The 23,817-nt window shown below is 35.0% G+C and overlaps 1 protein-coding gene across 1 annotated transcript; it reads left to right on the forward strand.

The window, feature by feature from the left end:
* The first annotated feature begins 333 nt into the window (after positions 1–333).
* Positions 334–22,704, forward strand: LOC139697768 (uncharacterized). Its single transcript, XM_071596607.1, has 15 exons — positions 334–444; positions 926–1,058; positions 5,050–5,121; positions 7,777–7,989; positions 9,594–9,734; positions 9,849–9,986; positions 10,096–10,236; positions 13,616–13,791; positions 14,303–15,101; positions 15,237–15,347; positions 17,083–17,216; positions 21,392–21,566; positions 21,729–21,835; positions 21,919–22,042; positions 22,123–22,704. Exons 2-15 carry the CDS (start codon positions 954–956, stop codon positions 22,192–22,194), a joined length of 2,508 nt encoding a protein of 835 aa, XP_071452708.1. The 5' UTR covers positions 334–444; positions 926–953; the 3' UTR covers positions 22,195–22,704.
* Positions 22,705–23,817: the final 1,113 nt, after the last annotated feature.

Consider the following 23,817-nt stretch of genomic DNA (forward strand, 5'->3'; position numbering starts at 1 on the left):
TATTATGGTAAACAATGATTAGTCTTCCTTCTTATCCCATGCTTTTATGAAATTGACGATGAGGTCTAACATTTCTATTCGAGTGGAACTATTGGAGTAAGTACATAAAATACAAGAGGTCTGGGTACGCCATGCTAATCATGAATACATTATAAGAGATTATTTTACGGAAAAAATGCAAATAAACCTATTCATTTATAAATTTGCTTATATTTACGTGTCCATATTTAACATTTCCAAATTCGCGGGCCAAGTGCACCATCAACGGAAGCAACATCGAACAGATGGCGTTTTGAATTAGGAGATTTTCATTGGCTGGCTTAAGTTCTTGGTTTCGGTTAGGGTTTTTAAATGTCTGTTATGGGTGTTAGGGTTCTTCTGAGGAAAGCATTAAAATCTTTATAATTTCATTTGTTTCGGTGCACCACGTATTTTCCACCTAAGGTAATTTTTACAAGTCGACTTGTTTATTTCTTTATTATTCATCTCCATTCTTAATTAATTGTATTGCGACTAAGTTCGATGTTTAGTTTTGTGCCACTTTCGAAAAACGTACTTAGAACTCTTTACATCTTCTCTTGTTGCGCTATATACGTCTATTTCATGTAACGGAATGGAGACAATACTGTTAAAACTAGTTCTAGTGGATGATTGTATTTGCACGTTTGTTCTTTTTTTGCAGTTTTTTGTGGTACAATAATCAGAAAGTTATAGAAATGAATGTGAGTTCTGAAGCAGGTTTAAATGAATTATTGTCCGACCGGTTAAATCGCGGTCGATGTTTTTCAAAGACATCAAATCACCTTTACCTGTAAACAATGTACCTAAGATTTAGCCTTAAACAATTAGTTAACATCTTTATTTCTTGTTATAGCTTATATAAACTTATAATTCTTATTTTACGAATATGTTTTGTTTTGCTCAGTCGTCCAAAGGATAACTTACAAAGTATCATGGAACATGGGAAAGGGGATGACTCGGATGAAGAGTTTTATGTTGCACCATACATTGAAGAACCATATGATCCGAACAAAATACCGATGTACTGCAAAAATCTGGTATAGTATGAAGAACCTTCTTTGTTTTCTTTGTCAGTATTAGCTTAGGTCTGTACTATTTGTGATATGTTTCATATATATAGCCAGTAACCATACATTTCTTCATGTTGAAGAATTATGCTCTTTCTTCTAAGAAAGGTTTTCCCCAATGAAAGCTCCTTCATTGAAATTTAGCTCGTTTGCTCGTCTTTCTTGGTTGCCATTACATTGTTTGTAGTTATTGCACGCGAGGCAATTGACGCTTTTTGTCGAGCTCAAATCGGTTTTTTTGTTTGGAAAAATACTAAAATTAGGAATACAGTTCGGCTATTTGGTTAGTATTTTGGAAGTTTGGGCAAAGTATTAAGGACATCAGAGAAAGAATTGCATGAGGTGAGGATGTGTTTATGAAGAGATGGAAGTTGCAGACAGACACCTTAAGTAATAATAATAATAATACTTTATTCATTTTAAAAATGGTACAACCATATTAAATGTCGTCAATATAAGTATTATTTAACATATAAACATATAAACATACTTTCTTAAATGTGATGAAAATTGTCACAAAAGAATTCATCCAATGAGTATAGTGGGTGAGCAAGTAACCAGGTATATACCCTATTCTTTAAACTCTGGATACCATCTGATTTCAACTGAGTAGGCAGATAGTTATACAGTCGTATGTTCATATTGTGAAATGTGTTGTTGATGACAATCTACAATAAGTAGTATTTAGATTCGATTTACCTCTTGTGGAATAGTTATGGAGGTTGGATCTTAATTGGTAAGTTTCTAGATTAACTTTCACATGAATCAGGGCCTTAAAGATATACAAACAAAATACAGTCATGATTCTATACCTAATAAAAAAAGGTTTGCAGGAATCACGTGGTGGTATATTAGCAAGAGAGCGAATAGCTCTGTTTTGCAGTAGCAAAATTTGTTTAACATGAGGGGAATGACCCCATAACTCAACACCATAATTCAAATGACATTGAAAGAAGGCATGGTAAAGTGTTAAACGATACTCATTTGAAATGATAAAGTTGAGCTTTCTTAACATATAAACAGCTTTACTAAGTTTATTACAGGTCTGACTGATGTGAGTCTCCCAATTAAGTTTTGTATCAATATAAATTCCTAGTATTTTAGCAGTTTCAATATCAGTTATTTTTGATTTAAGACTGCACACAATATGCTGAGTTTTGTTAGTATTTAATTGTAAATGATTAACATCAAACCATTAAACCGAGTAAAGACGGTATGGGATGCCTTCTCATATTTAAAAAACAAAATTATACGCATTGATTGTATTCTATATTCTTCTCTATTGGTGGACTCATAACTGATATGGCATCATAGTTGTTCTGAATTAGGCCATAAAAACTCGTCATTCCTCATTTAGGTATATCCTTAAGTAGTTCCATGGAGATTTTATCTCTTCCCTTGGCTTTATTTCATTTCAATTCTCTTCATGCTCCTTCTCTCTCACTATATAATATTCCTGAACATAAGATAATCCCCATTAAGTCACATTCTCTTTCAGTGCCTAAATTTGCCAGCCAAGTGTGTAGTTTCACTACCATGTAATTTTTCTATGTATTCTTTTCATCTTGAATTTTTCCTGATTCAATTAATTATTGTATTAAGTATTGATTTTCCATTTTTATTTCATTGCAGTTATTTTATATTCCTACACAACCTTTTTTACTCCCCTCCTCACTGTGTCGTCACTATACAACACTAGTATTATTCCGTCATAATTCTGTAAACAGTTAGGCTGGTCATTGATATATATCAGAAAAAGGAGTGGCCTAAGAGTTGAGCCTTGTGGAACACCTGTGTAAACTTGGTATACTTCAGATGAATATTTTAACCCATCTACTCACAACACTATTTTCTGAGTGCAATTGCAAATATAGGACTTCATCCAATTTAGGGGAATTCCTCTAATTCCTATTCTATTGAGTTAAATTAGTATTCTATTGTGTTTTGCATTATCAAAAGCCTTTGCCTAGTCAAAAAACATTTCAAGGGTTTTGCGTTTAGCATCTAATGAATTAAGTATGCTCTCGATTGCCTGACATATGGCAGTTGTGGTTGACCTTTCAGATCTAAATCCATGCAGAGAATTTGAAAGTAGGAAGTTTTTTTTGTGGTAAGATGCTATTTGCATATGCATGGCTTTTTCATATATTTTAGCAAATGTATTTTGGATGGCCATTGGTCTGTAGTGGTTTAAATCATTAACACAGCCATGGTTGTTATAAATTGGCACTACTTTTGATTATTTTGATTGGAATGGGAAAATCCCATGTATCTAGGATTTATTGATAAAAAATAAAAGGGGTGCTTTTGTGGCTTCAAAACAATGATGAACAACTTTACCAGGAATTTCATCAGAGCCAGTACTGGATTTTTTCCTGATTGTGGAGACAATAGATTTTAGAATGGTTGCAGAACAGGGCTTGGCAAACATTGGCGATGTTAAATTTGCAAAAAGCACATTTACTTGTGAAGTAGTTGAGCTTGGAGCTGATACGTTTGTTTGATACATATATATTATTATATAGTGGATCACGGTAGTCCAGTGGGTAGAGCATTGGACTGCTGACCAGAGGTTCCCGGGTTCGATTCCCGGGCAAGATGTTCCCTGATGTAGAGTAGGATGTTGTTTTTTGCTAGGGGTCACAAATTATTTAATTAGTAATTATGTCCATCCAAAAACCTACCTTAACCGGTAGATTACCTACCTAATAATAATAATAATATAAATATATATATACACACACACACATGGGTCGCGGTAGTTCAGTGGGTAGAGCATTGGACTGCTGACCGGAGGGTCCTGGGTACGATTCCCGGGCAAGGCACTCTGGGCACCTGCAGCTCTACCCAAGCTAAAGTGACTTTTCGGGTACCAGATCTTCCTGGGAAACCATAACCGGCACAAGGAAAGGAACTGGTCCCCCTACCCTGATGTGTGAATTTTCACACGCCATACCGGGCTTAGAACTGGGTGATCTCTACCATCACCTACTAAACCGACCTTCGGGTTGATTACTGTGTTTATGGTTTTTATATATCATGTAATACATATGTATACATTTATAATATATATAATACATATACATATAAAATAAAAAGTGAAGTGCTGAGCAAATTGGAAATTCAGTGCGACAGATATGGGATGAGAATCAATATTAATTAAACAAAGGTTATATGATTTCACAGAAAGAAAAAGGCTAAGCTAAATTATAAAATAGGACGGCAAAAACTAGAGCAGGTAGAACAGTTAACGTATCTCGTAGGTGTTTTCAACCAACACGGTCACAGTAGGAGGATCGTAAGAAGAAGAATTGCACTAGGAAAAGAGACTTTCACAAGGAGGAGGAAGTCAAGTAAGGATGTTAAGAAAAGACTTGTTGAAACTCTGATATGGAGCGTAGTTATGTACGGCGCAGAAACATGGTCATTGAAGCAGAAGGATAGACGTAGATTGGAGGCTTTTGAAATGTTGGTGTGGAGAAGAATGGACAGAGGAAAATACATGATGCACACAAATGAATAGACAGAGGAAAAAACAAATGGGGAAGTACTGGTATGGTAGGCATTGAGAGGTGTTTGTTGGGAGAAATCCTATGGAGGCAGGAAAAGTGGATGAAGGGGGTATTGACCGGCAGTGGGATGTTGAAGACTGTGATAGAGGGGAGAATGTTGGGCAAAAGAAGAAAGGGAAGGAACAGGATAGGGATGCTGGATGGGATGAAGGGAGGAAGTAGTCAGAGATGAAGAGGGACCTGATTTAGAGTAGGTTGCTGGATTCTGTTATGTTGGGAGTCATAAAATATTTATTTGGTGGTTGTTTCCATCCAAAAACCTACCTTAACCAGTAGATTACCTTATAATAATGATAATTATATATATGTATGTGTGTGTGTGTATAATCCAATATAATTGTGTGCTTTATTTCTTTCATGCAAACATGGTGCTTTAATGTGGTCTAAAGGTGTATGATCATGGAGTGGAATATAGTCTTGAGGAAATAAGATCTCGTCGTTACATGAGCATAAATTATAATGTAAGTATCTACTGTCTGTAGTATAGATTACGAATTACATGTAGTTGGCTCTCATTAATAGTAAAATTATTGTTTGATCAACATTGTGGCTTTCTTGTTATCATTGTATTTATGCTCCTCCATGTAAATTTGCACTTCCTGCCCTGTATTTTCCCATTATTAGAATGAAATTAATAAAATAATTATCCGTTTCACTAAAATCTGAGGTGCTGGGTGCCGAAAAAATGTTATTCAAATGAGTAATATGGAATGACCCCTTGATATAATACTCAACCAAATGATACAATATTTAAAACTTGTATAATTAATATGATTCCTATCACTGAAAAAAATGTATATGCATTTGACTTTAAACATAGATTTTAAATTTGTGTTCTGGAATAATATGGTGTAATGGATATTACTGTAGTACTGCCCCATTTTTTAACGTAAGCTATCAACAGTGGATTCTGGTTGTTTGAGATACATCTGGAGAAGTGCAGCTGCACAACTAGCATGTAATTATGTAACTACACAGTTGAAATGATGTAGAGAAGACAAAATTTGGTTTAAATGAGCAATTAAATGTTTATTCAAAGCATACATATTACTCAATAAATTTAAGCCAAATAGTTAACATGTGAATATTCTTTCAGAAATACCTCACATTTTCTCTTGTCAATTTAACCCATGAAGTATCAACATATGATACAATTTTTAATTTAAAAACTTATGTAATCATACTCAAGCAAAATGTGCAAATTATTTGCAAAAAATGCAACACCAGATAAAAACTAATTGAAATTCAATGGTGGATGTTACCTATAATGAATAGAGTTATTGGTTAAATTAAAAATAATTAATGATTTTCTAACAATAATCTCTTTTCAGATCTGATCTGATGTTTGCTTATCTTGACAGCTGGTTCCATATTTTATCCAAATATGTACATGCCCATCAAACTATTGTTACCCTGCAAAATTTATTTCGGGAGAGTTGGGAGCTCAACGATTTGAATTCTTATGTTTCATATTGACAGCATAGTTTGATACCGACAGTGCTATTTTCGATTTAAAACAGAGTAATCACACTGAAAGTAAATTGTCTGCCTATTTAGAGCATCTAAATAGCATGGCATAACATTAGATATTCTTTATGCCCTAATCGCATGGTGTGATGCCCTCTCTCTTTCCTGCACTCTTTGCTCCTCCACCCCATAGGCAACTCTCATCTTCAAGGGCAATTCTATGATCTAATACATGTCTTTCTCCCTTTTTACTATTGCATACGTACTTTGACTGCTACAACAGCTTTCATTCTCTAGCAGATATTGCTCAACTATTTTGTTTTTCACTAGCCTACCCCAAGAAATTTTTATTCTGATTTTCACTAAGATTACGGCAATGAATTAGAGTAAAGACATTAAAATATATTGTTATATAAATGAGAAAGCGTTAAAGGAAAGTTTCTAATATCTTATTTGCTATGTTATAAATGCATCAATTAGTTATTCAATAATAAGCCCTCATCCACCACTGATGATGAAGAAAATAATTTAATTTTTTCCTAGGCTTCCTAAAAAATAAAAACTTCATGTGATATAAAGTGTTTGATGGCTTACTAGATGAAGTAACTTAAAAACCATCCATGGATTTCCTGGCATTTATTTATTTATTTTAAAACATTATTCACATACAACAATAGTGCCAATGTGCAGTGAAAAATATAACCAACATGAAAGAGGACAAAAATCAATAACAGCATAGCAATAAACAACAAGAACTGAACATGGACAGGGGGAAAAATTTAATTCGTTGAAAGGAGGGATAAAGCTTGGGTGGTGAAATTGTTGCAAGATAAATTAAAAGTATTGTGGAGCAGGATTTTGTGCAGTTACTCACTGATGCAAAGTGTCGTCTTGTTTACACTAATTAATTATGATTGAAAAAGTTTCACCCAAATTCCTGGGAATTTTCTCGACTATTCATTGTTGTCATCAGTCCCAAAAAAACTACATGCTATCCCAGTTAGGTGAAGAAAACTCAGACTATCCTTCCTTGATAGTATATCTTGATGATATCCACCCCCTTGCCAGAATCTCATGTTGTCACATTTGGCCAATAAAATGGCGATAAAGAGTAATTTAATATTTAGACTGTATGAAAACCCTTTTTGCACACCCATTCATCTACAACTATAGACTACCTTGCTAGTTGTTGCAAGGGCGTATGGCAGGGGGTGTTAAATCACCAGCCATACAAGTACATGCCAAACCAATATCGAAAGATGTGAAAAAGTTTTCACACTTTTCAGTGACAGATTTCTCTTGCACCCCCCATAAATGATGCTAATGATATAATTTCTATGCAAAAATGGACAAACTATGCATTACATACTTTTTTACTATTAATTAACAGCTGATTATGTAAAAGATGTGACTACTATGTTTTTACTAAATGGCTGCCCAGTCATTTTTTTTTAAATGTTGCATGCATTCGCAAAATGAAATTTCTTTGAAAATGTTGTAAAAAAATAAATGCATAAAGTTTAAAAATTTTTTTATAATAATCAGGTAAGTTTTATGGTAATTGATCACTTTTCTTTAACTGTTGATCTTAATTTAAACATAGAGTGCTAATCATTTTTTTTTAATGTGAAAATTTGGTCTTTCCCTAGGAGAATTTAAAGCTTAAGGATATTAATGCTGTGAAATTATGTAGTGAAAACAGCATCAAGATAGCCCATGATGAAATGTCTTCTGGTGCCAGAAAAAAGTGCCTTGCTGTATTAGATGCTGCTAAAGATAAAGAAAATTATCCGGATCTTAAAAAGCAAGATCTTAAAGGTGTAAACCGTGTTGCTGTTCTCCAGAAGCAAGATCAATCAAACGTAGGTCACAATCCCATTAGAGTGTTTTCTTTGGTTGATCATATGGAAGAATGTATTAAAATCATGTATGTGAACCCGGTATCTAATTTAAGTTTGGTTTGTTGCTCATGTCATGATCTCTGTTTAAATGCTTCTGGAAATCATATTATTTTCACTGTTCTTACTAAGGGGCTGCATCTTTATTCTGTTACTTTCCTACGTGGTTATTTAAGGGTTGTTGTAGTTATTAGGTGGGTCGTGGTAGTCCAAGGGTAGAGCATTGGACTACTGACCAGAGGGTCCTGGGTTCAATTCCCGGGCAAGACACTGGGCACCTGCAGCTGCGCCCAAGCTATGTGATTTTTTGGGTACCAGATCTTCCTGGGAAACCATAAGCGGCCCAGGGAAAGGAACTGGTCTGGTGTGTGAATTTCACACACCGTCGGGCTTAGTACTGGGTGAACTCCACCATCACCTACCAAACCGACCTTCGGGTTGATTACCGTGTTTATGATGGTAGTTATTAGATTGGGTCTGAGTGTTGAAGGGGCTACATATTGCAGTTTTCAAAGATTATAACATAGGATAATGTAGTTAAGAGCAGCAAACTTTGCTCTGATTTGGTAGAAATGGCAAATATTGGGTCAATTTAACTTAATATCCATTTGCGCTAAAAATAGATTGCATCGTCTGGTGTCAGCATAACATGTACCCCTCAAATTAAGATGAGTATGCTATGCTAAAACCAGTTTGTGAAATATAATATTTTAGATGGAATGGGTGAAATATTAATTTTTCCCAAGTTGCATATGTGCTGTTTTCCCATCAATAGTGCACACCCAAAACAAAAACCTACCTTAACCAGTACATTACCTAATAAAATAATATATATATATAATATAGTGGGTCGCGGTAGTCCAGTGGGTAGAGCGTTGGACTGCTGACCAAAGGGTCCCGGGTTTGATTCCCGGGCAAGGAACTCTGGGCACCTGCAGCTCCACCCAAGCTATGTGATTTTTCGGGTACCAGGTCTTCCTGGGAAATCATAACTGGCACAGGGAAAGGAACTGGCCCCCCTACCCTGATATGTGAATTTCACACGCCGTCGGGCTTAGTACTGGGTGAACTCTACCTTCACCTACTAAACTGACCTTCGTGTTGATTACTGTGTTTATGGTTTATATATACACACACACGTAAAAATTAAATATAGTGTTTGTTATAATACGTCTATATCAGATGCATAATAAAAATACATCTATGTTTGGGTTTTTTCAATTTTCATTGCATAATGCCCATCGTCATTTTTTGATCAACTGAAGATTATTGTATTGATAACGAGCGCGTTATCGATGGGAAAATATGGTATTTGTATTTCATGAATTTATTATATCGGAAAATGACAAAGAAAAAATGCTACTTTGCTATGTTTGTGCCTAATAATTATGACAAATACATTTACCTTTTCTACTTCACTCATAACAGTAGGGATACCACATTCTTAAAATAAATATTTGATAGAAACCTTTTTAATGTTCTAAACAATTTTTTTTGCTTCTATAGATTCTTGATGATAATATGTTTGCCTAATTAGGCTATTTTTACGGACTTAAAATTCCTTTTAGGTTTCTCCTAGGGAAATAAAACAACAAGCCCTAATGAATGATGGATTGGCAGATAAGGAAAATAATCCTGATTTTACTAAGAAAACTGTTGCAAACATAGAGAATGCTCTTCCTGTGTTAAGAATGCCTAAACAGTGCATAGTAAGTGAGATTAGGTAGATTATTTTTAATGTAGATGTTACAATAAGTGGCGTAAATAATTATATCATGAGTATTGTTAAAATGATTTGTGTGTTGACTAAAAATGTATTTTAGGTTCCTCCAAAAGACAAACTGCAACACAAGCTAATAAATGAAGTATTTAAAAAGGAGTCTAACCAAATGTGTGTCAAAACTGGTGGTTCTGAAATGGAAAAAGTCCCCCCTTCGTTGAAAAAGCAGAACCAGTGTATAGTAAGTGAAATTATGTAATTTAGTTATAATCTGTTCCTATTTTACTTAGTGATTACACTTTAAATGACTAGCAAAAACGAATTTTTCATTCTATGTAAATGTATTTTAGGCCCCTCCAAGAGATAAAGAACATCATGTACCAATAGCTGATGCATTTGAAGATAAGGAAAATAACCCTGAGTTTGTCAAGAGCAGTATTGCAGCCAATAAGGAGAGTCATCCTGTGTCAAGCATGCCAAATTACTCCATAGTAAGTTAAATGAGTTATTATTTAGCTTAGTGTGTATTTCAAGGAAATTTTATCTATAATAAAGGAAAGGAAATCAAAATTTTCCATGACCTAATGTTTATTTTAAGTTCCTCTAAGGAACCAACAAAATTATACACCAAAAAATATTGTGATAGATAAGGACAATTACCCATATTTGTTAGAGGAAAGTATTATGTAATTAGGAGTTATTTTCCCTTTAACCAACACAAAAAAATGGTTCTGGGGAGAGAGATTAGAGTATTCAGAGAACTTCTTGAATTGATAAATTAATTCTTTAAGTAGTTATTCCAATTTTGACTTGAGAATATAATTTTTTATCTTGGAAATGAGTGATTTATAGTGATGGGTAAAATGCATTTTGGGATGCTTAGAGCGATAATTAAAATTGTTTAATGTGTGGTTTAATGGTTGTGACCATATGGTCGAGGGCATATGAGGAAGTCTCTAATGATTGGAGTATTGCAGGAAAGATAGACCATTGGATGCAAGTGCTGAAAGCATTGTGTTATTCATGTTACATATTTATTTGTAACAATAACTGAAACCAAAGAATCTCCACCATGCAAACAATTTTAGTGTCTCTAGAAAAATGTTGTCATAAAAGATGGTGCACATGGAGCCAGGTTCAAGTGTCATAAGAAATGGTGCCTCATGTTTCATGTTCTTTTACATATCAATAATAAATTGTAGAACATATTTCTTATAACTCAAATTGTCCTAATACCTACCTGCATCTGGCTGCTCATGGTCACTTTCCCATCAGCCTTTCTTCTTCTTAAGGATTTTCTTCCCCTATAATGTCGGCATACATCAGTGGAATCTTCCTTACTGTAAAGGTCAGATATTTTGCAAAACTCAATCCACATCACGGTCTGACAAATAGGCTCTCTTATTTTTGTACTTAATTTCCTAGGTACACTACATATGTTTTGCAGCCATTCAACCCCCAAAGTTTCATGCATTCTGGTTCTATTGAGATTTCAACATTTGACGTAGTTGTTTATCAATTATGTTTAATACCCATCTGGCTAGCCTTGATGGAATTAAGATTTTGATATTTTCAATTATTAATTGTTCTGAAATTATACAAAATGGTTATTTGACATTTGCTTTTTAATAGTTAACAGCTTATATTAAATGTGGAAGAGCTACCTGGTCAGCAAGCAATATATTCTATACCTGAGGTAATTTTTCACTGTTTTCATTACAATGTTGTATCAAAGTTACTATTCCTCTACTGGATATATCCAAGGGATTGTTCCAAGGTTAAGAGAAAAATGTTGTGCTCCACTAAAGATGATTTAATCTTTGTAGTTTGTGGGTGGAAAAACATTTGCTTGAAGTCGTTGAAATATAAAACAAAAAATTAATGCAATATATAGAAGCATCCCTCCCAACCTCCTTTCATGTGATGGGAGGACTTGTTTGCTCCATTGACCCATGGTGTTGTGCTGGTGGGAGGAATGATATTTGCTCGTTGGGTCACCCATAATAGGTTGAAGGGCCAAAGCTGGGTAAAAGGTAGTGCACACATCATCTGTTTTTAAGTGAGGCGGCTGCAAAGGCATCCAACCCTTGTGGGGTGGCCATTGAGTGGCAGTGTCACAAAAACTCTTCAGATGTCTTTTCTATTGTCTTCCTATTGAGGAAGACAGCAGTTAGTCCCCTCAATAAATTATCCCATTAAACAATGATGGACATATATCTGTGTGCTAGTCCTGGCAATTACTTCACTCAGCCCAACCGACCGTGTTGTGCCCAGCAGCAAGAGAGTTAAAGGCTTCTTGGGGTGTTATCTCATGAAATCCTTGCTAAGCAAAAGCAGCAGCAGTACTACGGAGGAGGACTGAATTAGTCTGAATAGGAACTTGGAATGTTATTACAATGTTGAGGAAATGAAAATTAGAAAATATGAAGTTAGAGAGGAAATACAGTAAACTCTCGATTACCTATGCTAATGGAATGTGTCTTGGAGCACAGATAATCAAAAAGCATAGATAACCTAAACATGATTATGATTAAGAAACAAATGAACTCTACTTTTACATTCCTTGTTATTAAACTGAGTTTTTTAGCAATGGAAAGTACAAGTTTTTTTCATTTTCATTTCTTTTAAGGGTGGAATTTTATAGTTTAACAAAAACACAACTATGATCTAGTAAATAGCATGTATTGTCAAATAGCTAGCTATGCCAATCATGTAACCTGGTAAAAAGGAATGATTATCAAAGGACAAATTGACAAAGGACTACTGATACATATTTGTATTTGTCATGTGATCCCCATTTAAATGATGCTGTCTAGATATTTAATGATTAATTTGTTGCATAGTAAAACTGTACTTCTGTTTGCCTTAAAGGAGGATATGGAATTCTCCTGGCTCATAAATGTGAGGGAAATTATGATGGGAAAGTATGAATAGTACATGTGTAACATCAAACCAAAACATTAAATACTATCAAGAACTTTTGATTTTTTTATAACAATTAAAAACTTTCAAGAAAGCTGTGTTTTTTTGACCTTGATCCGCGGTTCCACTCCCAATAGTAAATTCCTGAAAAAGCCTAAGAGAAGGCCAAAAGCACTAACTTTCAATTATGTGTTTTCTATTTATTTTGTGTTTTATTGTGCCATCCAAGTGTCATATTGCTCTCATGACTGCTTCTACATCATCAATATACAGGGTGCAGTGCTTGAATCTGGACAATTTTCAATTCTTCTTTTTAGTGGAAATGTTAAGTTTCTTTCTACCCTCATAATTTTCAATTTGAATTTCCCACCATATTGTAGTTCCACATGAGATTGAAATTGGCATTCTTGAAAGCAATGGGCATCTAGTAAACAGTCATAACCTCAAAATGGCTGAGATGATACATAACAGAGCGAAGAGCTGCTATCATTGAAATTGTTTGCACTGGGCATTATATTTCGAGATAGTTTGATTCTTCTGGTACCCCAGATCAACTGTTTACAGTATTGTTGCTAAGTATAATGCCTCGGAGAAGTCTGGGGAAGGTTTTGCTAGCCTGGCGAGGAAATATCATTCGAGGAATCTCGTGCTTTTCCGAATTTAGGCGCTGCACCCTGTATATATAATTATATATATGTATAAATATGTTAAAAAACAATGCTCTTCTGCGGCACATAGATTTATATAATATTTTTTTAAATATGCCAGTTGGTTCCTAAATCAAATGCACAAGTGTTAGACATTCTATTCTTTATTGCAGAAAAAAATGAGCTAGTTTTAATTTTACAACTTCTCTGTATAGTGCTCATATAGATTCCTGTTACTCTGATGTTTTTACCTCAGATCATTTAGATGTGTATATTTCATTTATTCTGTGTGTTCTTACAGGAGGATAAAACATTCACCAAATTTGATGGTAATGATGGGGATGATTATATCTTCACTAAGCCCGGTTGCTTGGAATTAGATGTTACTAGTTACACAAAAGCATTTACCATGCCTGCTGCAATTTCTACTCCAGCTGTTGGAACAGGGAAGTCACGCAATGTTAAAGGATCAGGAAGGTAGGATTTTAATTTTCTTAGGTGAATTGTTTGTACCTACCTGCAATTAGAAGTAAACTTCAGTTTTCTTTCCCATTATCCTCATTTAAATTTATGTCATGTTCAATATTGTAGATTTTTCTCAAATTAGTGGTCTGCATATCCAATTTGCAAGTAAATGGATATTTGTTAATATTATGAATGGTAAATTATATTTTTACAATCCATATTATTATTAATATGCTAAAATATATGTAAAGTTGGACAATTTTCATAACCTTTATAAATACTTTTGTCTGCCTTAGTCATGTTTTCACTGTTTATTTTTGGTATTTGTACTTATATATGGTAGGTTTAGTGGATGACGCATTCCCTAAATAAATATTCCAAAAGGTGGTGGATAAAATGTGCGATGAGAAATGTGGTAATTTGTTGCTGTTAAAAAATAATGTTTTTATTTTATAAACTGGAGATTGGTAATTTTTCAAATTTTTTAAAAATAATCCTGTCATTATTCATATATGAATATCAGTGAGTCTGGAGCAGTCAGAACATGTATAGCAGAGAAGCTTGATAATGTGGCTGGGCCAGGACTAAGTATGATTGAGGAAACATCTCGGGAAGGTGTCTCCGGGAGCACTGGTTCAAGTAGTGCTGCTACTCTTCATGCAACAGCAAGTGACAGTCAAAATCATAATTCAGCCATCAATGGTGTTAGTGCTGTAAATAGTTTATCTCGTGTGCCATCAATGTTGGGTGGTGGAACAGCTGAGATCTCTAAATCTCAGGTTTCACGAATACCATGCTCTCTCACCCGGACCAAGTCAAGGAGAACTGCAGCGGATGACACGGCCAAGGATACGACAATAGATTCCTGTGCCACAGATCAGAATGAAAGTGTGGATTTCAATTCCAAGTCGATTAACGTGAAGAGGAGCAATAAAAGCAATGTGTCAGTGGCCATGAATGAAATCTGTAAGCAGATGAAAGAGATTAATATTGCTACGGATCCATTTTCAAAAAGTCAGATTGATTATTTTTTGAGCAACCTAAGTGTTCCTGTCTCAAACAGAATTGGTTATTATAGTGTTCCTCAAAAAATTCCAATAATTAAAACAAACTCAGATTTACATCTGAGAAAGGAGGCAAGGGACGGAGGCCATTTGTTTAGATCTCTGAAAATTGTTGGACAAGGAGCTTATGCAAAGGTGTATAAAGCTTATAGTATGAAGTGGAAGAAAATGGTTGCACTCAAAGTTCAAAAGCCAGCTTTCCCTTGGGAATTTTACATTAGCCATGAAGTTCATAGCAGGATCACTGATCATATAATGGTGAGTTTTATTTGTTAAAAAAAATCCAGTAAAAATTAAAGACATCCTATTGAAACTATTGTTATTACTACATACTTTAGGGAATGATTTAACAGGTTGCTATGTATTTTCTCATTGCAATTTATTATTTTCCAGAAAAACTCCTTTGTAAATGTTATAGAAGGGTGTTTCTTTAATGATGCTAGCGTTCTGATCTGTGATTTCCTGGAACATGGTACCTTGCTGGATGTCATCAATTCATTTAAGGTAAATCATCTTGTGTATTCTACATTCTTAACTACCCTATTAATATACAGCTGTATACAGATCCCAATTGTAACCTTTGTTCCTGAATAACATAGATGTTGATAACTGAATACATACATGTTATCAAAATGTCTTTCAAATTAATGGGGTAACACATTTGGTGTGACATGTGGGGCACTTAAAGAATCTGGGTTTTTTAGGTCATTTGGCTGATTATCATTCATTGATTTTATTAAACTATTGTGAAATTGCTTTTAGATTAGGCGACATATTATTTCAAATGAGTATTTTTTGTTAAATTTGTTTACTGTTTTGTTAGAAGTAAGAGGCCCTCAGTTTGAATTCGTGGAGAATTCGTTATTTATGTGCATTGTGGTCCGCGACAATTATTATGATTTTTAAGGATAGCCCTCCATTTGTTGAGAAAAAATGCTAAATTTTCACCTTGAGTCAGTGGAATAACTTGCCTGTGGTATTTAGTGTCTAATAATGTTAAAACAAAACTTTGTAACTCCGCATGAAAAAGAAGGTTCATTGCGACCTAGATTTCGTAGTGCAGCAACTTCAGGTAAGAAGTTATATTCAAACAGGTATATATGCATATATGACTGTGGGGGTGGGTTAATTATTGGGAGATGAACGGGTTGGGTGTAAAGAGAGGGGTTGAACACTGTACATGACCTCCTGTTGGGAAGTTAGTGACAAAGTAAGGGCAAGTAAACATTCATTATACATGTATTTAGTGTCATTATGCAAACCACCGATAGAAAAGAGAAAACTCAATAACTAAGAAAATCTGCAAGCAATAGGTACCTACCATAATTCTTGCCCTTTAAATGACCCTATGAATGCTACTTAAGTGAGGACAGAAGGTGTTGTTACCACCAGTATTTCCACATTCCATATACCACAGTTATGAGGTCTTGCCATTTTATCAAGTTTCTTAATATCATTGTTCTTACTTAAAATGTGCAAATTATGGTTCAGATTTCTTCTGCATATGCAGCTTTAATATTCAGAAAAGTTAGGTTCAGTTGCTGTTATTATTTAATGTTAATCACTTAAGTCCCTCCCTAATGTGGTGGAAGGGTTTGCATGTTCCTCTAACCCCTAGAGTTGTGCACGCAGAAGCAGCTATAATTGTCCTAGTGAGGTCATCTATGCCAGTTAGGTTGAAAGATACACTTCCAAAGTCCTGTTGGAGCAGTTTAAGTGAAGCAAATCAGATTTTTTGTGTTGATTCATAACTGTAGATGTAACTTGGATCCACCACTACACTCCTGAGATGAAAGAACAGTTAAAACAGGGGACGGCAAAGGGTGAACCTGTTACAAAAAAGGCAGAGACAGTTCCATCAGTCAGGAAGGTGATGTCAACTGTTTTTTGGGATACTAACAGATTTGCATTCGTCAACTATCTTAAAAAAAGTAAAAGAATAATGGGAGAGTATTACACATCATAGCTTTTCAAGCTGAAGGGAGGAATAGCAAAAATGAAAGGACTGCATTTGGAGAAGAAAGTGTTGCAAAAATGAAGTATTTTCAAAGGAATCGGAATATGGTGGTTTAAAGTTAGAGGTGACTCTATAAACCAAATCAATTAAATAAATTGTGGTGTATAAACGTCATAACTCTTTTAGTTTTTCCATGAATGTTTACATAATATTTGTATTTTTCATACTGCAAACAAAAATTATTTGGTGGCCATTTAGTGATAAAGCTATTTTAAATTTCAGATCAGAAGAATAAGATTTCCAGAGTCATTGGCAGTGTACTTCACCCTAGAAGTATTGAGAATAATTAGGTGTCTTCACAATTGTAAAATAATCCATGGAGATATAAAACCAGACAACTTTCTGTTGAGGAGATTGTAAGTATAAAGGATGAGTGAAAGCTCACATGTTTGTAATATGATTTGGGGTTATTTCTTATGTCAGGGCTATATAAATTAGTGTTTGTAGGCATATTGATGGAAAGGAATTGTGGTATGTTGATAATAAATGACTCCACAATTCCACACTTTCATCAAAATAGAAAACTATAAATATAGTTATCAGTCTAAAGGTCAGTCTGATAGGTGATGGTAGAGTTTACCCAATACTAAGTCCGGTGGCATATGTGGCATTCACAACTAGAGGTAGTGGGGCTAGGTCAGTGGGCTAAGTTCAGTTCTAGGGGTTTAAATGACTGATGCACCCAGTTATGCACCATCTCTTGGGTTCTCACCACTATACTGCTTGCAGATTCATGAAGGATTTCAACCATCAAAACAGAGAAGCAGTCATCAAAAGATTGATCATGGAAGCAGTGTGGGTATAAAATATGAATAATGCCACCACTACTCAGCTAAATCTCCCATCTTCCTTAATTATCCCATCCCTACCCACACTGCTTCCACAATCAATCTTTTGATGACTGCTTCTCTGTTTCGATGATTGAAATCCTTCGTGAATCTGCAATCAGTATAGAGGTGAGAACCCAAGAGATGGTGCATATCTGGGTGTGGCGGTCATTTAAACCCCATCCAATAGCCACCTATACATCCCCTCACACCCCCTTATCCATTTCTTATTTGTCCCTTACTTCTTCCCCCCTCATCCTCCCCCCACATATCCTCTCAGCTCTTCTCCCAAGAACAACATTCTGATGATGACAGCAAAGCTGTTGAAATGTCAAAACTAAATATGTGAGTGTCCTTTCTCTGTATTTCAGTATTTAGATGTTTTAATCAAAGTATTTATATATTTTTGTCATCACTGAATAGTTCTTTTTCGAAGATATATAAATTCATTCATCAGTATTTCAATCCTAAGATTGGTTTTCTGCAGCCCTCCATTCTTCCCTTTTTAGTGTTCATTCCCTCACCATCTGATAGGTTTCCTGTTTTACGTCCTTCTTAATTTGCCCTATGTACTTGTCTCTTGGCCTTCCTCGCGGGATCTTTCCTTCAATTTTTCCTTCTATTATATTTTTCATTGTTTATTCATTTGTTTTCATTGTTTGCAACCTTATGTTCTTTGAACATAGTAGTTGCCTCTTCTCAATGAACACCTTCTTTGCTTGGGCTATTCTTTGCTTGATGTCGGTCAAGCTTCTTCCATCCTAAGTTATGCTGCTGCCCGAGTAGATGAAGGATTCCACTTGCTCTAGTTTCACTCCTCGAATTGTGATATCTCCATTCAGCTTCTCTCTTCCACGCACAAGGATTTTCGTTTTCTTCTTATTGATGCTCATATTATATTCCCTCAGTACTTGGTCCTTAGTATTCAGGTTTGCTTACAGGTCCTCGTGTCTCTGCTACCACTGCAATGTCATCTGCAAACCGCAGCATGTTAATTTCTTCACCATTCACCCTGATTCCTTTGACACCCAATTCTTTTGCTTTCTTTATTGCTTCTTTCTAGATATACGTTGAATAGGGCTGGCAAGAGATTGTAACCTTGTTGAACTCCTTTGTTTATTATGGTTTCAATTTTCCTTCCATTTTTCATTTGCATGGTTGTTACCTGATTATTATGGTGATGGATTATTCTTCTGCCATTGTAATCCATTCTGAGCTCTTCTAGTATGTTGAACATTTTGTTCCGTTCGACATTGTCAAAGGCCTCTTCCAAGTCCACAAATGCCACATACATGGATCAATTTTCAGCCAGTACCCTCAAGCTGAGTATTGCCCCTCTTGTCCCTCGGTTTTTCCTGAATCTGAATTGGTTTTCCGAGAGTCTTTATTCTACCTTTCCTTCTGTTCATCAGCTGATTATCCAAGAAAGTATTTTTGATGCATGAGAAGTCAGGCTCAATGTTCTGGGTTAGTTGCATTTTTCTATTCTAGATTTCTTCGGTATCGCAGGTAGTCTTCCACTGTTGTAGATATCTTTCGTTATTTTAAACAGGTTATCCAGGTTCATTGACCCAGAGTGCTTTGGTAATTTCTCCGTTCATTTTATCAACTCCCAGTGCCTTGTTGTTCTTCAGGTCTTTCTCGGCTCCTTCGAATTCACTTCTCAGTATATCCAGGCCCCATTCGTCTTCATCTATCATGCTTTCTTCTTAAGTAAGTCACCTTCGAGTGGTTCGGGCTCTTGATAGAGTTTTTTGATGTATTCCTTTCATCTCGACCCAACGTCTTCATCTTCTGTCAGTATCTTTCCATAAGCATCTCGGTCGTTATGAGATTTTGTTTTTCTTACTCTGAATTGTGTCTTTGCCAGTTTATAAGCAGTTTCACTGTTTCCCTTCCTTATGTTGTCATTATTTCCTCCTAGAAGCTTTCTATGTACTCTTCCTTGGCCTTCTTGCACTCTCATATGACTTGTTTCCGCAATTTCTTTTAAAGGCTTCCTCAGTTTCGTTTCTTGGATACTTGTATTTTCTTCTTTTCTCTATGAGGTATCTTATTTGAGTTGTTATCCATGGCCATTTGGTTGGCGCCGTCTTACTCACAAGTTGTTCATTTGCTACTTCGATTATGTCGTTCTTCATTTCGTTCTGTCATCCTTCTATGCTAGTCCCTTCTATTCCTTCTATTTTTCTGTCAATGGTCGTGGTGAACTTTTCTCTTGCCTGATTTTTCTCATTAGCATTTTTGTGTTCCACCTGGGTTCCTATGTCACTTTCTTGATTTTCTTGAATCGCTGTTGGCTGTCCATGACCACCAGGTTGCATCTGTGCTCATGACAAAAATGTTTTAATGATGAAAATGTTGATGAACAGCCATGGCATTTAATCAAAAACTGCATGTTTTGACTTTACTCTCAAAATAAAAACATATCTAATTGTTTATAGCTTTTCAGAAATGCCAAAAAGAAAGCATGAAAAGAATTGGTACATTAATGAAATGAATTTTAGATTTAGAAGCTTAACTTAAATTAATTTTGCATGAGAAAATATTCATTGATAGTTTTATTCATCAACTACTGGACCCATCGAACTTTTTTAACAGCTATGCTACAAATATTTTCAATTCCCCTCCTTAACTGGGATTTTTACATTCCCAACCGTAACTGGAGGGAGTGGGTAGACTGTATGGGTTGGGTATTCACCAAGTGCCCCTACCTGGGCCATAGACTCATTCTTTATTTCATTCAGCTCCATCTCTTAGGTCATGTATGCTTTCCTTCATGTGAACAATATTGTTTGTAGATAATCATTAATAATTTTTCTTGAGTTTTCTGTTAAAGCCAGCATTTACCCTGGAAAATATGAAATATAACAACTAGCAAAATATGTAATTAACTCTTCATCCATCTGAAATCATAGTAAAGCATGACTTTAATTATGTACCTGTAGGATGAGGGAGTGGCATTTAAGGATTATTCTTTCGTAATGAGCCATAGGTATACAACGTATCTTTGAGTTTAAAATGTTGTTGCATTACCTAAAAAACCTATATAATCAACCCAAGCTAATGCTAAGCTCCAAATGGCATGTGGAATTTCTGGTCAAGGCAAATGATTTTTACTCTACAAATTGTTGCATTTTCATACATTCAGGGTGGAAAGTTGGAGATTTCCTCTCCCTGTTCTGGCTATTGTTTCCCAAAATACCACACAGCTTGGGTGACCCTGAGGGTGACCAGAGGTATCACCAGAAATCAAATCAGTGCCCTCCAGTCAGTATTCCATAGCCGTACCCACTGGACTACTTCCCTCACATGTTTGATTGAACTGCAAAATATTTTCTGTCAATTGAAATGATGGAATTATTTGTTAATAAACTTTTATTATCCAAAAAATATTTCTTTGGGGAACTTGCCTACATACTTGATCAACACTGCCCCGTTTGGTAAAAATAATTTTTTTTAAGTCAGTTCATTTTTCTCATTGTCAACCTGAGGAGGTCAGCAGTGTGTCTAGATAAATGGTTATCTTCAATGTCCATAGGTGCTCCTTGGCCTTAATTTATTTTGAATGTTTGCAAACACGTGTGGTCGCGTTCCAACATCCTTTCATAATTCAACATCGAACTGCGAGGAGGTACGCATATATTCTTAAGTTTTGCCATGATATCAGTATCACCACTAATATTTTAAATGTGTACTTTCAGACCACAAGTGAATGAAGACCTCTCATCATTTGGCCAAACTGCTCTACAATTGATTGACCTAGGCCAGTGCATTGATATGACTTTATATTCTCCAAACACCTGCTTTGACTCTGTATTCCAGAAAACATTTTTCCAGTGTCCTGAAATGCGAACCAAAAGGATGTGGACATACCAGGTAACATTTCATGTCCTCTTCTCAGTATAAAAGCATCCCTCCACGAGTTCACAATTGATTATGCTGCTAATGAAATGTGTCTTATCAGAATTCAATCTTTTATAATTTTTACTCAAATTGGTGTGTCATTACTGTCTTACTGGACTCATATTCTCTTTTTAGATTGACATGTTTCACATTGCATCTTTAGTGCAAGTAATGATTTTTGGAGATTTTATGGATATCATTTGTAAGGATGGTGTCTGGACTTCTACTAAGAAAATTCCAAGGTATTAGAGTTTAATCAGAGCTTTAAATTGATGAATTATAAATTTTTACTTGAGATGTGATTTTTTTCTGCATTTTCTTTCAGGTTTCTTAACCAAGATCTATGGAATTGGTTTTTCAATTTAATGTTGAATATTGAATCTTGCACAAAGTTACCCAACCTCTCTGAAGTAATAGCAAAAATGGAAAAGATTTTCTTGGAAACAATGGTATGTAATGTAATGTTAAAGCTTAGTTCTTTTTTAAGGCAAATGATTGGTTATTTAAAATGTTTCCTGCCATATTTCAGATCCAAGACATTGGTGCGGCGGTATCTGATCTGAGGAAGTTCTTAAATGAAGATAAGACTAAAGCAAAATGATAGATTGATAAATCATTTGAAGCTAATCAAGTTTCCTAAATTTTACAACTTTGTATGTAATTTTGTTTTTATTTTTTTATCATGTACTGATTAAAGTATCATGAATTTTTATCACAGTATTTGTTTCATGCCTATAACCTATTTAAGTTGTTTAGTTATTGCTTCTTTAAATGACGAAAGAATGATTTCAAGTATTATATGTTTGCGTCTGCAGCCTGGATGTTAGGGGAGAAGTTATCATGAATCTTTCCCACTGTCTATTATTTTAATGAGAGTTTCTTATTGGGAATTCTTTCATGTGATGTAAAATGTCTAATAATGAAGATAATGAATTGGTTATTAACGACTGATGCAAAGTAGATTTGCACACCATTACAAATTTAGTAGCTGATGTCCTCTTTAAATTTATCAAGTTCAGTTTATTCTGCCTTACCTTTCTGCTGTATGAGTTAATGTATGTAGTGAACATTGAATTGGGGCCTTAATGACACATGTTATCTCTGCTAATATCTTGAAATAGTTCATTAACTTGAGATAATTGATAATGAAGTGTTTTATAATAAATTAATAAAGACATTGCAATTTCCACTGGACTTTTTATTTCCATGAACATGGTTCCGTTGCAATGAAATATCATCAGGTGAAATTATGGGGAATACAGAGTATATATATGTGTGCAATAACCCTTGCCCATTTTATAAACATGGATATAAATATAAGGAAAAGGGGTAGGAACACGCATAAAAGACAAACACAGGAGAGGTGGGGAAGGCAGAATAGAGCAGATCTTGATGGAGAAGTGGTGAATCATGCCGAAATATCTGTCATTTGAGCAGATGCCAGTGATTAGCGAACTATGCTCTTTGCTCAAAGTTTGTGGACCAAAATGCTTTGCTTCATCTTCAATAGCAGACATTATAAACAATTAGAAGGCTTGTACATGAGTTAACCATTACCACCACTTTTAGGGGGTGTTCACATGGGCAATGTTGAAAAGTATTGCTGATATCTAAGGGTGGAAAGAATGAATTTTTTTAAAAGAGACTAATAACATCAAGAAATCCTTCTTGGAGGGAAGGACCTCCTTTGGAGATCCGACCATCTATAGCTTGCAGATCATTCATAAATCCAAATGATTTTAAGAATTCCCTATCTACTTCAATTCCTATCTCCAGCTCTTCCCAGCCTTCTTATTATTTCCTCTGCATATATGTTCTAAAACGCAGGTGATAGTCTTACTTACACACTGAGTCATGCATGGGTTCTGGATTAGACAACTTATCCCTTCAATTTACTATCTTCTGGAAATTAATTTTAAACAATTTACTCTTGTGAAAGTCTGTAAGATCTATGAAACAAACAAATACCTCCTGGTTGTAATACACATAAATGCCTACTAGTGACCTAGTTACTAGTAGACTAGAATAATACCTCTCCTCTTTTCAGAACCCAAACTTATCATCCTTTAAGTAGTCAATCACTATCCATCCTTTTGCTCATGATTTCAGGTACTGCCTTTGCAATATGTGAAATCAAACCAGTAGTTCTGTAGTCCTCAAATACTGCTGCTTTTCACTTTTTTTGGGATGGAAACAATACTAATTTGCCAAGGTCTTTCAGCAA

This window comes from Hetaerina americana, unplaced genomic scaffold (assembly GCF_022747635.1).
Source record: "Hetaerina americana unplaced genomic scaffold, ioHetAmer1.1.p SCAF_8, whole genome shotgun sequence".
Taxonomy (NCBI): domain Eukaryota; kingdom Metazoa; phylum Arthropoda; class Insecta; order Odonata; family Calopterygidae; genus Hetaerina; species Hetaerina americana.

Coding starts and splice junctions, on each gene's coding strand:
- LOC139697768 (XM_071596607.1), top strand. CDS start 954: ATGGAACATGGGAAAGGGGATGACTCGGATGAAGAGTTTTATGTTGCA. Junction 9,987..10,095: donor AAAAGCAGAACCAGTGTATA/GTAAGTGAAATT, acceptor AATGTATTTTAG/GCCCCTCCAAGAGATAAAGA. Junction 15,102..15,236: donor GGATCACTGATCATATAATG/GTGAGTTTTATT, acceptor ATTATTTTCCAG/AAAAACTCCTTTGTAAATGT.